Source organism: Myxine glutinosa, chromosome 5, assembly GCF_964187855.1.
Source record: "Myxine glutinosa chromosome 5, kmMyxGlut1.1, whole genome shotgun sequence".
Classification (NCBI taxonomy): Eukaryota; Metazoa; Chordata; class Myxini; order Myxiniformes; family Myxinidae; genus Myxine; species Myxine glutinosa.
Window position 1 is genome coordinate 198,977,697 of NC_136265.1, and position 16,520 is coordinate 198,994,216.

General features: G+C 45.3%; 1 protein-coding gene across 1 annotated transcript in view; it reads left to right on the forward strand.

The window, feature by feature from the left end:
* The window catches only part of LOC137428270 (protein kinase C epsilon type-like), a 391,842-nt gene that overhangs the window by 80,992 nt on the left and 294,330 nt on the right, over window positions 1-16,520 (forward strand). The window contains exon 2 of the mRNA XM_078779348.1: window positions 7,953-8,016. Within this exon, the coding sequence (XP_078635474.1) occupies window positions 7,953-8,016 (64 nt within the window). The remainder of the gene's footprint in view (window positions 1-7,952; window positions 8,017-16,520) is intronic.

The following is a 16,520-nucleotide window of genomic DNA, read 5'->3' on the forward strand; positions in this document are numbered from 1 at the left end:
AGTCCATTGCTAATCTCTTCCACAGCCGAGTGGCCTGGACCAGCGTACCCATCGGAGGGTTGTAGAAGCGAGGTTTGAGCTCAGCGCAAACAGAACAAGTGTGACAGAGCCGACGAACATCCTCAACGGAATAGGGCAAGTTACGACTGCATCTTGTAAGATATATGTCTACTGCTACGGTTATCCGGTGTCTGCAGAACTTGTTTTCTATGTTTGGGAATCCCGCCTATGTGCACACCGATCGAGGCGCGGTGTTCTTGTCCCAGGATGTGAGGAACGTCTTGCTCCAGCATAATATCGCTTCTATCTATACTGCTCTGTATAGGCCACAGGCGAATGGACAGGTAGAACACTTTAATGGCATTATATGGAGAGCCGTTACTCTGAGCCTTAAGTCCCGCTGGCTTGGACTGGACCGATGGGCTTGGTCGCTACCCGGGGCGTTAAGCTCGATCAGGACTTTATTGTGCACCGCTACAAATCAAACTCCTCACGACCGCATGTTTCGTTACCCGCAGCGTTCGGGCAGTACCCGTCCTCTGCCGGGCTGGCTTGCTCAGCCCGGACCGGCTTTTCTCAAATGCGCGGTTCACACAAGTAAATATGACCCGCTCGTAGACAAGGTGTGCATTCTCCAAGCCAATCCTGAGCACGCTAGTGTGCTGTTGCCCAATAGACGGGAGTCTACGGTCTCGGTGCGCCATCTGGCTCCATGCGGGGGATATTGACGCGCCGGCTTCTGGCACACTTGATCCGACAATGGAGAATCTACCGGCTCCCCCTTCGCCACATGCACCCGATCCGGATGGCTTTGCTGGGCCACCGCCGTCACCAAATTTAGGCGGACATTCCGATGCGGGGGATGATGGCCTCAGGGAGGTGGTATCCGGTGTTTACCGGACCCGCGCCGGGAGAGAAATTCGCCGTCCCGACCGCTATGGTTGGACTGACTGACATGGACCGTTGCTAACTGATTACTCTGCTACTATGCTTTGCTAGCTTGATTTCAGTCCTATAGTAAGGGAAACATATGAAAATCTGTTAACTAAATTGTTACCAAAAAATTTCTTCACCAATATGTTTGTAAAGGTGTGTAATAACATGTGTTAAAATGTTGAAGGTCAACGCCTGTGGGAAACCCAGAAAAAAAGCTGTTGAATTCGGGTACCGAAATATTATTTTCAAGAATTTTTATTTTTTTTAATCGGCCCTTAAGTAACTTATGAGGGGTCAAATAAGGGTTTTTCATGATTCTGAGTTGATTGTTAACATTTATATTTCACCACAGACACTCCTTTGTGGAAAAATAATTTCTAAATATATCTCATTTTCTACTTTGCAGGACATGGAGTCTAGCAATATGGATGAAGACGTTACTCCACCTGTGCTCAATTGCTTCATCTGTGCACGCTCGGATACACCAGCTGAAAGGCTCATAGAGGCAACTCCAAAGGGATACTCAACTTTATTGAAACAAGCAGAAACTGTCGAAAATGTTACTGTTGTGGAACGTATGAAGGAGGCTCAAAAGGAAGGAAAACTGAGGTACCACCAGAAGTGTAAAAATGATCTGTACAACAACTTTGTTGCAACCACCAAGAAGTCAGCTCAAGCATCAAAGGCAGAGAAAGAGTCATCAAAGTTGAAGAGAAGACGCACTACTTGTGAGTTCAGTTCATCAACTGGCTGCAGTTCTAGAAGATCACAGTCAGTTGACCTCCTGTATAAGGATGTATGCATTCTTTGCAACCAACCAGCCCAGCTCTACAAAAATAATCCAGCACAAGCTAGAAAGAAATACAGAGTGCCAGATAATTTGACTGCAGATACACTGAAGGCAAGCTTGCTGAAGACAGCACGGAGTCGCGGGGATGACTGGGGCACTGAAGTCACTGGACGCCTGGAAGGGATCAACGACTTGGTAGCAGAAGAAACACTGTACCATTTGCGATGCAAACTTATGTTTGCGAGAGGTGACAGTTTGTCCAAGACTGATAAAAAAAACCACCTTTAGAGGCCATTTTTGTCCATTGTCCATTTAGAGGCCATTAGAGGCCAGAAGGTCCAAAGCCATACCCCACCACACACAGTAAGACTGACATCGATAGTCAGCTGACACTTGTTCCTGCAAGCCTTCAGATGTTCTTGAGACCGATTGTCAAGACAGACGAAAGAGTTGCCGTTTGGGGGCAGAATTTAATTAAGGCCTGTCGACCTCGGTCTGGAGTATTGCCACACCAAATGGGGCTTGCCATACAACTTGATCATAGATTTGGGTCAAAATGGATGCTCAACAAGTTCCACCGGCTGGGATACACTGAGTCTTACACGGAGACACAAAACTACAAATACTGCTTCCTTAATAGTAGGAGTGGAGATGATGTTCCAGATACTTCTGGCACTCTTGACACCATTGTGGAGGAAACCGAAACCGATGTCCAAGACTGATGAGGAAGGAAAAAGGAAGAGAGGACAGATGAGTATTGATGAGGAGCGAGAGGCAGTTCTTATTGAATTCTGCGAATGGTTAGACTCAGAATTAGAGCATGGGGTAATGAACATGGACCAAGTCCATGAAAAGCTGCAGGAGTTTGATCAGTCACCAGAGAAGAGCCTTTCTTATTCAAAGCATTGGCTAAAGATAAAACTTCTAGAGAAATACGAAGACACCTTGTATTTCACAACACAGGAAAGAAGGGCAGATGTACTCTGTCTCAAAGATGGCACCGACAATATTCTGCGAGAGCATCATGCTAATCTTGACCATGGAGATGAGAAGACTCAGATCATAAAGACGGCACTCAAGTTCATATCCAATGATATTGCCTTGATTGATTTAGGTCCAAAGTCATACCCCACCACACACTGTATGACTGACATCGATAGTCAGCTGACACTTGTTCCTGCAAGCCTTCAGATGTTCTTGAGACCGATTGTCAAGACAGACGAAAGAGTTGCCGTTTGGGGGCAGAATTTTATTAAGGCCTGTCGACCTCGGTCTGGAGTATTGCCACACCAAATGGGGCTTGCCATACAACTTGATCATAGATTTGGGTCAAAATGGATGCTCAACAAGTTCCACCGGCTGGGATACACTGAGTCTTACACGGAGACACAAAACTACAAATACTGCTTCCTTAATAGTAGGAGTGGAGATGATGTTCCAGATACTTCTGGCACTCTTGACACCATTGTGGAGGAAACCGATGAACAGATCAATGATGAGGTTGCGGTTGATGCTGCGCTTGAGGATCAATCAGTGATGATAGCCAAAGTGCCAGCCAGTGAAAGTGAATTGTCAAGTAATGATCAGGTGGTCTTTATGGAGGTTGGGGAAACAAACAATGCAGTCACTCAGTTTGTTGGAGACAATATAGATTTAAACATTGTCTCTATTCACGGAAACACTCCCTTTCACTCAATGGGTTGGATCGAAGTCACCTCTCCGGCACCACCTTTGCCAGATCCACAGACAACAGCAGCTTTCCCCCGGGTGAAGTTGAAGGCACTCGACAAAGCTAAGATCCTGAGAGGAACTGAAGTAAAGATTATTCCATTTACGAACAGGAAACAGATAGGAACGAACGCGATCATGTTTCTCCCCCTCTCTCCCATAGGTGTGCATGGGTATGAGCCAGTTCCAACACTAGACCCCACGGCTCCTGAGGAGCTATTGCAGTTCACGAGCTGTAATTGTCATGGAGATTGCAGCAACCGGCGATGCAGCTGCAAGAAGAATGGGGTCACGTGCATCTCGGCCTGTGGAGTCTGTAATGGCATTACATGCAGAAACTGCAGTCATGATGTTGTTGAGTCTGAAGAAGACATAGACAATGACTGTTGAAACTTCTGACATTGTGAATGAGAAATAACTCTTGAGTATTATATATGTATGTGAAATAAAAGCTACTTTGTGTGTAAATGTAAAAGTGAAAATATAAATGTTAACAATCAACTCAGAATCATGAAAAACCCTTATTTGACCCCTCATAAGTTACTTAAGGGCCGATTTAAAAAAAAAAAAATTTCTCGAAAATAATTTTTCGGTACCCGAATTCAACAGCTTTTTTTCTGGGTTTCCCACGGGAGTTGAACTTCAACATTTTAACACAGGTTATTACACACCTTTACAAACATTGGTGAAGAAATTTTTTGGTAACAATTTAGTTAACAGATTTGTGAAATATCTCATAAAATGCCCTTACTACTAGCGGTAGTGTAGTTTTAACGGAGGGGAGAATGTAATGAAATTGTGTCTAAGTTGAACCCAGGTGCTATGCTGTCTCCGACCACTGAGGGGCTTCCATAGAACTCGGACGGACATCGCTCCGATTCATTCCTGTGACATTTATTTTGTGTGGTAGTGCATATTCGAATGGTGCGTATTGCTAGATGTTCCAGGCTTGCTTGTACCAATTGCCAATTCATTATTACTTCTATGATTACGGTATACTGATATTATTCTTGTTGATTTCTTACAGGTGTTGCTAGAGATCGATTCTGAATTAATTGTTGTAAAAATCAGATCTACAACATTGTCCCAATAGTAGGTTTAATTCAGAATCGATCTCTAGCAACACCTGTAAGAAATCAACAAGAATAATATCAGTATACGGTAATCATAGAAGTAATAATGAATTGGCAATTGGTACAAGCAAGCCTGGAACATCTAGCAATACGCACCATTCGAATATGCACTACCACACAGAATAAATGTCACAGGAATGAATCGGAGCGATGTCCGTCCGAGTTCTTATGGAAGCCCCTCAGTGGTCGGAGACAGCATAGCACCTGGGTTCAACTTAGACACAATTTCATTACAGTGTTAATCGTTTTGTTAAAGTATCAATTGATGATTGGAATTGAGTGAATACAATTATGATTTTGAATTCGTAATTGTGTTCACCCAAACGTTACGGAACTTCACATCAGGATTTAAATATTTGTTTATGTCACGAATGTTGTTAAATGTTTATTTTTTATATTAATGTTATTTAATTTGTGATTGGAGTTATGCTGTTTGGAATTTTAAAAAGGGATATCAAGTTCAAGTGAATGACGAAATGCCGTGATGGTTTCTACTTTCTAAACGTGAAATTCGCGGATCGCCACATGCAGATTCACCCCGGTCCCACGATCGATGTTTCTATACGTGAACGTATCCGTTTGTTTGCGGGTACGTTTTTCATGGAAGTCCTTCACGAACTTGTTGTCCATGTCTGACGTGTGACTGAAGGTGCTACAGGAATGTGGAATTTATTGGTTTCATGCTTCAGCATTCACCGTTTCTGCATTGTCTGTTTGCTTCTGGCCTCCCACCCGTGCATAGCACGGGTCCCTCCCTAGTTCCTTTAAAGCAGTGCTAATTTAGATTTGGAATTTGCTCGATATACACGCACATAATGGCCTAGGATTTGTAAAAGACATTGTGGTCTTAACTTCCATGATTGAGTGCGAGCAGGTACACAACTGGCTTAACATCCCCCTCTCAAAAGTTGTTGTATCCCCTCCTGCAAAGCACACTTTGATTATTTCATTGGTATTTGATACAGTCCTGTTTAAACCTCTGAGCTATCTGGTTAGTTCTTCAACATACTGTTTTGAATTACAATATAAGTGCACAGCTCATATTTTAAAAAAAAGTCAGTTTTTGAGTGTGGCTTAGCAAGATGGCGTCGTGGTATGTTCACTCACCTTTTAGGTGTCCAGTCTGGGTTTGAATCTCGACCCATCTGTAAACAGTCACTGGTGTTTCTCCACTGGTGTCACAAGTCTATAGGAAAAGCGTTAATCTGGATGTCCCGTTTTGCGGGCCGGCATTAGCTGGCGGACGTTAACGATCTCACGGTGCCTTTCGTGAAGAGTAGGCGAGTTACCGCCGCACCCTGAACAAATTAGTAGTTCCTGCCTAAACAGATAGGAAATGGTCCGATCTTGTTGGATATCTCTTGACACCATGTTACATGATTGCTGGCGATATCTCACAGTATGTTTGTTGTCTGGTTCAGCAAGTCCTACACTGTAAAGAATACTTTACTTGTGTAATAGCAATTCAACATATATCACTCACGTTTTCATTAACTTCTGGTATCCTACTATATACAACAAAGCAATTTCAGTTCCTTGTAGAATCAAAAATGGTTTGGCCGACCTCTACCAAATTTTGCATTCGTGCGGGGTGAGACGACGAGTGATTTCCACCTGTACACATGGAATAGCACGAATGGTTCAATTACTGACCCCTTTGAGTGGTTATTGAAAGTGGGAAACGATTCAGGTTCTGAAAAAAACCCTCTTGATGGCAGAGGGGGCCGGTATGGCTTGTATTTCAAAATCCGATAATCATAGGCAGTACACGATGACTATGGATGTCTGGGATGTTTCTTTTTCGGGTTTTTTACATGGTCTAGGCTCATGGAAGAGCTAGGATACAGAACAGATCAGGACACAACATAACAAAAGTGAAGCAGCAGGAGGAGCAGCAGGAGAAGGGGAAATGACGACAGCAGGTTGGAGGAAGAAAGTAGATGGAAACGGACAAACAATGGATGCGGGTAACTATGACGGTTAGGGGGGAACGTCAGGGATGGATAAGATGGATACATAAGCAAAAAATTTGAGAGGGGTGGGGGTGGTTTAACGGGTGGAGAAAAGATCATGGTTTTGTATGGGGGTGGTGAACTGTCTTGAAGCTGTATTGAAGACTTGGAGGGAGGAATGAGATTTCATGAACAATGTGCGCTGAGTGGGATCATAAAAAATGTAGTGGTCTGAGAGGGTCATTAACCAGTGTGACAGCTACATTCAAATGTAAGGTGTGCACAGAGGGAGCTGCAGATGGAGGAAATGTTGAGTTGGATCTTGGAGACGGCCTGAAGCTGGAAGGTGTGAATTTTTTTTTGCTACCTAGGAGACATGCTGAATGGAGAAGGTGGGTCAGACTCGGCAACGGTTGCTGGAGTGAGATGTACATGGAAGAAGTCTCGGGAACTGAGTGGCGTGCTGACGAGGAGGGGAGTGTCGTTGAAGCTGAAGGGAAAGGTGTATGCTGCATGTGTGAGAAGTGTTATGATTTATGGGAGTGAGACATGGGTCATGAATGTAGAGCAGCAATGAAGGCTGGAAAGGGTGGAAATGCAAATGGTTCGGTGGATGTGCGGAGTATCGTTGAGAGAGAGAGGAAAGCAAATGATGAATTCCGAAGGATGATGATAATAGAGCCTGTGATGGATGCTGTGAAGAGGAACAGGTTGAGATGGTTTGGTCATGTGTTGAGGAAGGATGAAAGTGACTGGTTGAGAAGAGTTGTGGAAATGAATGTAGAAGGAAGTAGAGGATGGGGAAGACTGAGAAAGACTTGGCTAAATGTGGTGGAAGAAGAAATGCGGGCAAGGGGGTTAACAAGGGGAGATGCAGAAAATAGGGCAAAATGGAGAAGATTGTCATGGGGCCCGCAAGGCTAACCCCCGCCCTAGCAGGGAAAATGGCCTTAAAGTGCCTGTTGTTGTTGTTGTTGTTGTTGTTGAGGTAGGTGATTCCATAGGTGGGAAAAAGAGAGGGATAAATGAGCGGAAGTGAGAAATGGTTCTAGATTTATGTAGTTTCCCTAGGGCAGGGTTGCTGGTGGACCGTGTGCGTCCTCCAGATACCTGGGGTGTGCAGGGGGAGACAGAGCATGCAGAGAGTAGAGGGTGCAAGACCAGAAAGGAGGCGGAAGAAGACAGAGAGACCACTGACCTGTCGGTGATGTTGAAGTGATAGGCCCATAGGCTCAGCTTCATCGTGAGTGATTCCATGATATTGATTGCCTTGGTTTACACGACGTCAATGAGAGGAAGATGTGAGTCTGGGGAGCCAGCCCAGAGGGGAGAGCATATGTCACTATCTAGTTTTATATATATCTGAAGTTGTCTGCTTATCATGTGTCACATCCAAGTCTATTTGTCTTTCAGGTGGATTTGGAACCTGAGGGAAAAGTTTACATCATAATTGACCTCACAGGAACAACTACTGAGGGTAAGGCTGCTTCAATCTTACTGTAGTTTTTCATGCAAGCAAGATTATTAGGTTTCCCTCACACCACCACTCTTTACTTCCTCTTTTCTCCCATTTGTGAAACTGCCTTCCAGTGGCGGTCCAGTAACAATTGTCCCTCCAGGGATTCAAGCTAGTGCTACACCACTACCTAATGTAACTACACCACTACTCTTTCTCTACCTACAATTTTTTATACTCTCAATAACCCCCAACTCGGCCTACTTCATCCAAATTATGTTTCCTCCCCTCCTCTTGCTCCTCTTTTTCTACTTCTTCATTCCCTTGCTTGTTCTTCCTATTTCTGGCCTACTGCTCCAATGTCGATATGTTGCTTTTTTATCACTAAATGGTGAAGAATAACTTGAAAAATTACAATTTCTCATAGACAGATCCATATTCAGATCTTCAGCAAAATCAAATCTTCCTTATCACACAACCAACGTGTCCACCAAGTTTCGTCCAAATCCGTTCATACTTTTTTTGAGATATCGTGTTATATATAGTTTTTTGCCCTATCTCTCAATGTTGAGAAATAACTTAAAATATTCTCGGATACAGATTCGGATCTGGATCTTCACCAAAATCGAATCATTTCGTTTGTGCCACATACCCAAATTTCATCCGAATCTGTCCACAACTTTTTGAGATATCCTGCTCACAAACAGACAGACAGACAGTCAGACAAGGGTGAAAACACAATTTCCATCCACCTTTGGTGGCATAGGAAATAAAGATGTATTAGTTCCCGTTTCGGACTAGGTCCAACGGGATTAGGTTTCACCTGTCAGTCCGTCCCTCCATGCATCCGCAATCATATATCGGACATGTACAGACCGATTTTGTTCATACTTGGCACAAGGATAATATATGATGGTATACATATGCGCATCATTTTGTTTCGCGATGCGATCAAATATGGCCGACTGGCGGCCATTTTAGTTGTAAAAAGACATGATATTGAACGCGTCCTCCACCATTTCTCGGACATGCATTTACTGATGATGTTCATATTTGGCACACATATAATGAATGATGGCTTACATATGCACGTCATTGTTTTTGGAGATCAGGACAAAGATGGCCCACTGACAGCCATTTTGTTACATGTCTGAGAAATAGTTGGGGACTCGTTTATGCATAAATCAATTTAGTTCAAAGTTGGCACAAGACAATATATGAAAGTATACATATGCAGAAGATTATGTTTTGTAAGCCGACCAAAGATGGCCGACTGATGGCCATTATCTCCATACCGCCAAATTAATAAAACCACAGGGGCTTTGACATTTTATGTCTTTTTCTTCTTGTCAGTACGTCAAAGCTAAGGCTGCAGAACATCGCATGGCATCTGTTGATAAGCTGAAACAACGCATTCAGGAAGCATTCGGCACCATAACACATGGTATTTTGGCACCATAACACATGGTATTTTGGCACTATAACACATGGTATTTTGGCACCATAGCACATGGTATTTTGGCACCATAACACATGGTATTTTGGCACCATAACACATGGTATTTTGGCACCATAACACATGGTATTTTGGTACCATAACACATGGTATTTTGGCACCATAACACATGGTATTTTGGCACCATAACACATGGTATTTTGGCACCATAACACATGGTATTTTGGCACCATAACACATGGTATTTTGGCACCATACCACATGGTATTTTGGCACCATACCACATGGTATTTTGGCACCAAAACACATGGTATTTTGGCACCATAACACATGGTATTTTGGCACCATAACACATGGTATTTTGGAACCAAACCACATGGTATTTTGGCACCATAACACATGGTGTTTTGGCACCATACCACATGGTATTTTGGCACCATACCACATGGTATTTTGGCACCATACCACATGGTATTTTGGCACCATACCACATGATATTTTGGCACCATAACACATGGTATTTTGGCACCATAACACATGGTATTTTGCATGGGTTTTCACACCGCATCTGGAGAAAAATTATCTTGTGCCGCGACAAAGGTGGACGTCATGTGGAGGCATTCAATGTCTAAGGAGGTTTTGTAATTGTTGTATTACTATAATGTTATTCTTACTCCTGTTATTATGTATTACTGTTAGAGCTGTAATACATTATTGCTCCTGGGAGTTATGGCTCACCCAGGTAGATGGTATAAACAAATCTTCTCTATATATATATAAAGGAGGAGTGTCTGTGTGTGTGCCTGTCTGGATGTCCGCTTATAACTCAAGAACTACACATCGGAGAAAAGTTGTAGACACAGATTCGGAATCAGCATAAAATCCCGGTGGTTTTAGGCTACGTTTTATTTTAATATCAATGGTTTAAAAAAACCGCGCCAGCTGCAATTCCATGGTGTAGTTTGTGGCGGCGCTAGACGTTCGGGGTGTATTGCAGTGGTTTGTCGGGTTTGGCTGTGGGTCCAGAATAGCTCCCATTTCCTTATGTTCTTCCACTTTTATTTTGATTCTTCTGTTACAACGCCTTCCTTATCTACCTTATATCCCCCCGACGAGGCCTCTACATTATTTCATGCGGCAGAATTTCGTGCATTTTGAGTGAAAGAAGTGAGACGAAGTTGTGGGAGGAAGAAGAGGCGCGGTCACTGTGGACGCCTTGATCGTGAGTGGAAATGGCGGAAATTGCGTTTGTATCGCAAAGTAAAGGATCTGCATTCATTTCTGAACTTGCATTGGTGGATTGTTTTACATCTGCATTATTTTTCATTAAAAAACTTTATGTTGAACTTTAAGGCTCCAAGCACGGACTATATATATAGCCCTCATTGAGGTAAAAATAAAAGTAAAAATCCTGCTATCGCTTGCCAAGCTAGCCGTTCCCCCCTCCCCCCTCCCACTCCCCCTCCCACTCCCCCTCCCCTCCTCCCCTCTCCTCCTCCCCTCTCCTCCTCCCCCTCCCTCCTCTTCTCCCTTCTCCTCCTCCCCCTCCCTCCTCTTCTCCCCTCCCCTCCTCTTCTCCCCTCCCCCCCTCTTCTCCCCTCCCCACCCTCTCCTCTCCTCCCCTCCCCTTCCTCCTCCCCTCCCTTCCCCCGCCCGGCAATGCCGGGTACTTCCCATGGCCAGCGGTACGTGGGCTGCTCGAGGGTTGGAAAACCAAGCAATCTTTATGTCTTGGCACCAAGTAAGAAAACCAGAAATGTTGTATACCCAGAGGTTTTGAGAAATTGAAAATTGACAAAACGTCATGTAGGAAATGTACTGTGATATTGCTCTAAAATATACATGTTCTTTTCATCATATATTTGTATTATTCTTATTCAACCTTCAACCTGGGTGAAGCCCCCCCTCCCCTCCCCCCTCCCACTCCCCTCCCTCCTCCCACTCCCCTCCCCCTCCCACTCCCCTCCCCCCTCCCACTCCCCTCCCCCCTCCCACTCCCCTCCCCCCTCTCCCTCCCCTCCCCCCTCCCACTCCCCTCCCCCTCCCCCTCCCCCTCCCCTCCCCCTCCCCCTCCCCCTTCCCCTCCCCCTCCCCCCTCCCACTCCCCCCTCCCACTCCCCCTCACCTCCCCCCTCCCACTCCCCCTCTCCTCCCCCCTCCCACTCCCCCTCTCCTCCCCCCTCCCACTCCCCCTCTCCTCCCCCCTCCCACTCCCCTCCCCCCTCTCCCTCCCCTCCCCCCTCCCACTCCCCTCCCCCCTCCCCCCCTTCCCCTCCACTCCCCCATCCCCTCCCCCTCCCCCTCTCATCCCCCTCCCCCTCCCCCTCCCCAACCCCCCTCCCCCTCACCTCCCCCCCTCCCCACTCCCCTCTCCTCCTCCCCCTCCCTCTTCTTCTCCCCTCTCCTCCTTCCCTCCCTCCTCTTCTCCCCTCCCCCCCTCTTCTCCCCTCCCCCTCTCTTCTCCCCTCCCCACCCTCTCCTCCCCTCCCCCCCCGTTCCCCTCCCCCCCCCGTTCCCCTCCCCTCCCCTTCCTCCTCCCCTCCCTTCCCCGCCCGGCAATGCCGGGTACTTCCCATGGCCAGCTGTATGTGGGCTGCTCGAGGGTTGGAAAACCAAGCAATCTTTATGTCTTGGCACCAAGTAAGAAAACCAGAAATGTTGTATACCAAGAGGTTTTGAGAAATTGAAAATTGACAAAACGTCATGTAGGAAATGTACTGTGATATTGCTCTAAAATATACATGTTCTTTTCATCATATATTTGTATTATTCTTATTCAACCCGGGCGAAGCCGGGTACCTCAGCTAGTCTTGTATAAGCAGATAAAACCGTGTCCTGGGACTTATGACTCAACTTGTAGATACTCCAGTAAGGCCTATTTAGACAGGATGTTGCATAAAGACCCAGACAAATTTGGTTGTTCATATGTTTAGAACCACAAATGGTGCAACAATAACTTTTGGTTTATATGATACAGAAACACATAATATTTTGTGCACACCATCAATACACTTCAATGTGAACTCCGTTTGTCGTGCACATGACATCAAGGTGGTACACGAGTTCTTGCCATGTTCGGCTCAGCATATTTGCGTCCACCAATTCGCATGCAACTGTGATCCGCGAACGAGGATCCTGCAGGTTTACCACCTTGGTGTTGTAGACAACATCTTTGACAATCCCCCACAGATAAAAAAATCAAGGGGGTTATGTCTGGTGATCGTGGGGACCAGGCGGTTGGTCTGTCTTGGCCAATCCAGCAACCTGGAAATTATTCATTCAGGACCGTTTGAACGTCTATGGCCCAATGAGGGGGAACGCCGTCATGTTGAAAAATGATATCGGGTTGCAAATCTTCAATCTGTAGGAAAGCGAATCCTCCCAACATGTTCATGTAAATTGTTGAGGTCACTATCCTCCGCAAAGAAAAACAGATTGACCAAGCGTTCATGGAGAAGGCCATGCCACATATTGACCTTTGGACTGTTGCATATGTGTTCAATGACCACGTGGAGGTTTTCAGAGCCACAGATCCTCACATTGTGCCTGTTGACCTTCCCAGATACATGAAAGCAAGCTTCGTCTGTGAACATGACCTTTTTCAGGTGATCGTCTTCATCCTCTGTGCGACTGAGCATTTCCATTTCCAAAACGGCTTGTGTTTGGGTCAATCATTTGGTTTGAGTTCCTGCAGAATCTGCACTTTGTAGACATAAAGCTTTAGTCTTTTATACACAATCCTGTGTACAGTGGTGGTTGGTCGTCCCAGTTCTCTGGATGCGTCAGATTGATTTTCTGGGACTTTGGTGAAACGATTCACGCACTCGTTCAATGTCTGCTGCACTTGTGCTTGGTCGACCGGTACTTTTCAGTTTCTTACAACTTCCAGTCTCCTCAAACCTCTTGTACCACTCTCTGATACTAATCTACGATGGCGAATTCCTTCCATATTTTGTATGGAAATTACGCTGAACTGGCATGTCGGATCTCGTCTCAATGAACCATTCGACGCACTGAGCTTTCTCCTGTAGAGTCGCCATTTTCTTTTACATTAACCCACCAAACCTGAAAATAAGAAAACGTTATGAGTTTCTACATCTCATAAAACAAAGGGTATCATGGTATCATTTGTAGTCTATATATATAAACGCGAGTTGTGTGTGTGTGTGTGTGTGTGTGTGTGTGTGTGTGTGTGTGTGTGTGTGTGTGTGTGTCCATTTTTTGTGTCCGAGTTTTATTTAGAGATGGCTGAACGGATCTTCATCAAACTTTCAGAGGTTCATCAGTGAGTGCCTGGGAATGTGTTAGGCCAAAAAAAAAAAATTGAAAAAATAGTTCGTTTTTTTGGCGAAAAGAAACAAGCAAAAATAAATAAATAAATACAAATCGCTCGATAGTGCCAAAGCCTTTTAAAATGAATGACAGTTATATACAAGTTCACATTCGCATAAATAAATACAAAACAATTACCAGACATTTGAATACAAATAAATCAAACAATTCTGGAAGTGTCTGAAGTTGGTAGTAAGACTTCTTCTCCTTCCTGATCTGCATCACACTTAACTCAGAAACGTGAGCCACATTTACTCAAACGTAAGCCACATTCACTCAGAAACGTGAGCCACATTCACTCAGAAACGTGAGCTACTCCCCTTCCTCTCCTGCCTCCCCCCTCCCCTTCCCCCCTCCCCTTCCCCCCTCCCCTCCCCTTCCCCCCCTCCCCTGCCCTCCCCCTTCCCTTCCCCCTCCCCCTCACCCCTCCCCCTCCCCCTCACCCCTCCCCTTCCCCCTTCCCATCCCCTTAATCCCTCCCTTCCCTTCCCTTCCCCTCCCCTTCCCTTTCCCCCCTCCCCTCCCCTTACCTCCTCTCCCCTCCCCTCCCCTCCCCTTCCCCCTCTTCCCTCCCCTCCCCTTCCTCCCCCGCCATCCCCCTCCCCCCTCCCCTCCCTCCACCACCCCTTCCCCTTCACCTCCCCGCCTCCCCCCTCCCCTCCCTCCACCACCCCTTCCCCTTCACCTCCCCGCCTCCCCCCTCCCCTCCCTCCACCACCCCTCCCCCTCCCCCTCACCCCTCCCCTTCCCCCCTCCCATCCCCTTAATCCCTCCCTTCCCTTCCCTTCCCCTCCCCTTCCCTTTCCCCCCTCCCCTCCCCTTACCTCCTCTCCCCTCCCCTCCCCTCCCCTTCCCCCTCTTCCCTCCCCTCCCCTTCCTCCCCCGCCATCCCCCTCCCCCCTCCCCTCCCTCCACCACCCCTTCCCCTTCACCTCCCCGCCTCCCCCGCCCGGCAACGCCGGGTACATCTGCTAATACAAAATATATTGACAACCAAAATTGTCCGGGTCTTTTTGGAACACCATGTACTTACCTTGAATTTTCCCTTTGACATTTTGACCCAATTATTACTCCCGCCAGGGACTAATACATTCGATCGTGTCCGTGTGTGTGTGTGTGTGTGTGTGTGTGTGTGTGTGTGTGTGTGTGTGTGTGTGTGTGTGTGTGTGTGTGTGTGTGTGTGTGTGTGTGTGTGCGTGTGTGCGTGAACAAGATATCTGGAAAAGTTCTGAACGGATTTGGATGAAAGTTGGTGGGATGATTGCCCTTGGGATGAGGAAGAATTGATTAGTTTTTGGTGAAGCTCAGGAAATTATTCCGGATCCAGGAAGTTTTTTGGGGATTTTTTTTTTCTGTTTTCCTTTAAAACCATTTTCTCTGCAATAATTGACCGATTTAGAGCAAATTTTTACTATAGGAGGTACTCGGTCTGCAGAATATTATAATGGTAATTATGACGTCACAGGTCACGTGGTTCGGCCGCCATATTGTTTTGAGTGAAAAACACTAAAATCCAATTTTCTCCAAAACGCCTGAACAGATCTAAGCCAAACTTTGCAGGCAGAATCGCATAACCATGACGAACAGAAAATTCAGCGAGCATGACGTCATGCATCACATGGTTTCAGAGTTGACATTTTTAAGCACAAACATTTAAAACCTAGCTCCTCCCTCATTTGTGATCCAATCGAGGGGAAACTTCACAAATCTGTTCAGCATATCAGTCTACTAAAATGCCCTTTTGGAATTTGCGATAGGTCACGTGGTTTGGCAGATATCGTTAATTAAACGCAAATAATAAAAACATTTATATCTCTTGAACCACTTCATTGATCGACGTGAAACTTCATAGTCTACTAGAAGTCATGAAGAGTAACAAGTGTGCAAAATTTGAAGATGATTGCATGTACGGTCTGGAAGCTGGAAGTTGTTATTGCGTGAGGAAGAAGAGTCTTCGACTGTGGACGATTAATTATTTATCACATGTACAGACATGTAGGCATCGTTTGACACAATCTCCCGGGTTAATTTGAACCTCAAATAAAATTATAATTCCAGATTTGTCAATGGCTGAGGTATATTAACAATCGAATAAAACAGATTTGGCAAAATTCTAACTTTTTAATAAAAGATCGCATATTCACCCAGGGTTGTGAGAGGCTGAAGAAGAAGAAACCTCGCATAGGCTTCCCAGACCAAAAAATAATTCTGGCTGGTTTCTGGTTTCGAGCCTCTGTGATTTTCAGGTTTATTTATCTATATATCCACATATCTGGGCAGTGTCTGTTGTCACTGAACTACTCCCTGAAACGTTTGTTTCCGTGGTTGTGAAGTGTTTTTAATAACATGGTGGTGGTTTTGAATTATGTGGTGGTGAGGTGTAAAATGATGTGGTGGTGAGTTGTTTTTAAATCACGTGGCTGTGAGGTGTTTTTAATTTCGTGTTTCGTGACTGTGAAGTGTTTTTAATTTCGTGTTTCGTGGCTGTGAGGTGTTTTTAATTTCGTGTTTCGTGACTGTGAGGTGTTTTTAATTTCGTGTTTTGTGGCTGTGAGGTGTTTTTAATTTCGTGTTTCGTGACTGTGAAGTGTTTTTAATTTCGTGTTTCGTGGCTGTGAGGTGTTTTTAATTTCGTGTTTCGTGGCTGTGAGGTGTTTTTAATTTCGTATTTCCTGGCTGTGAGGTGTTTTTAATTTCGTATTTCCTGGCTGTGAGGTGTTTTTAATTTCGTGTTTCG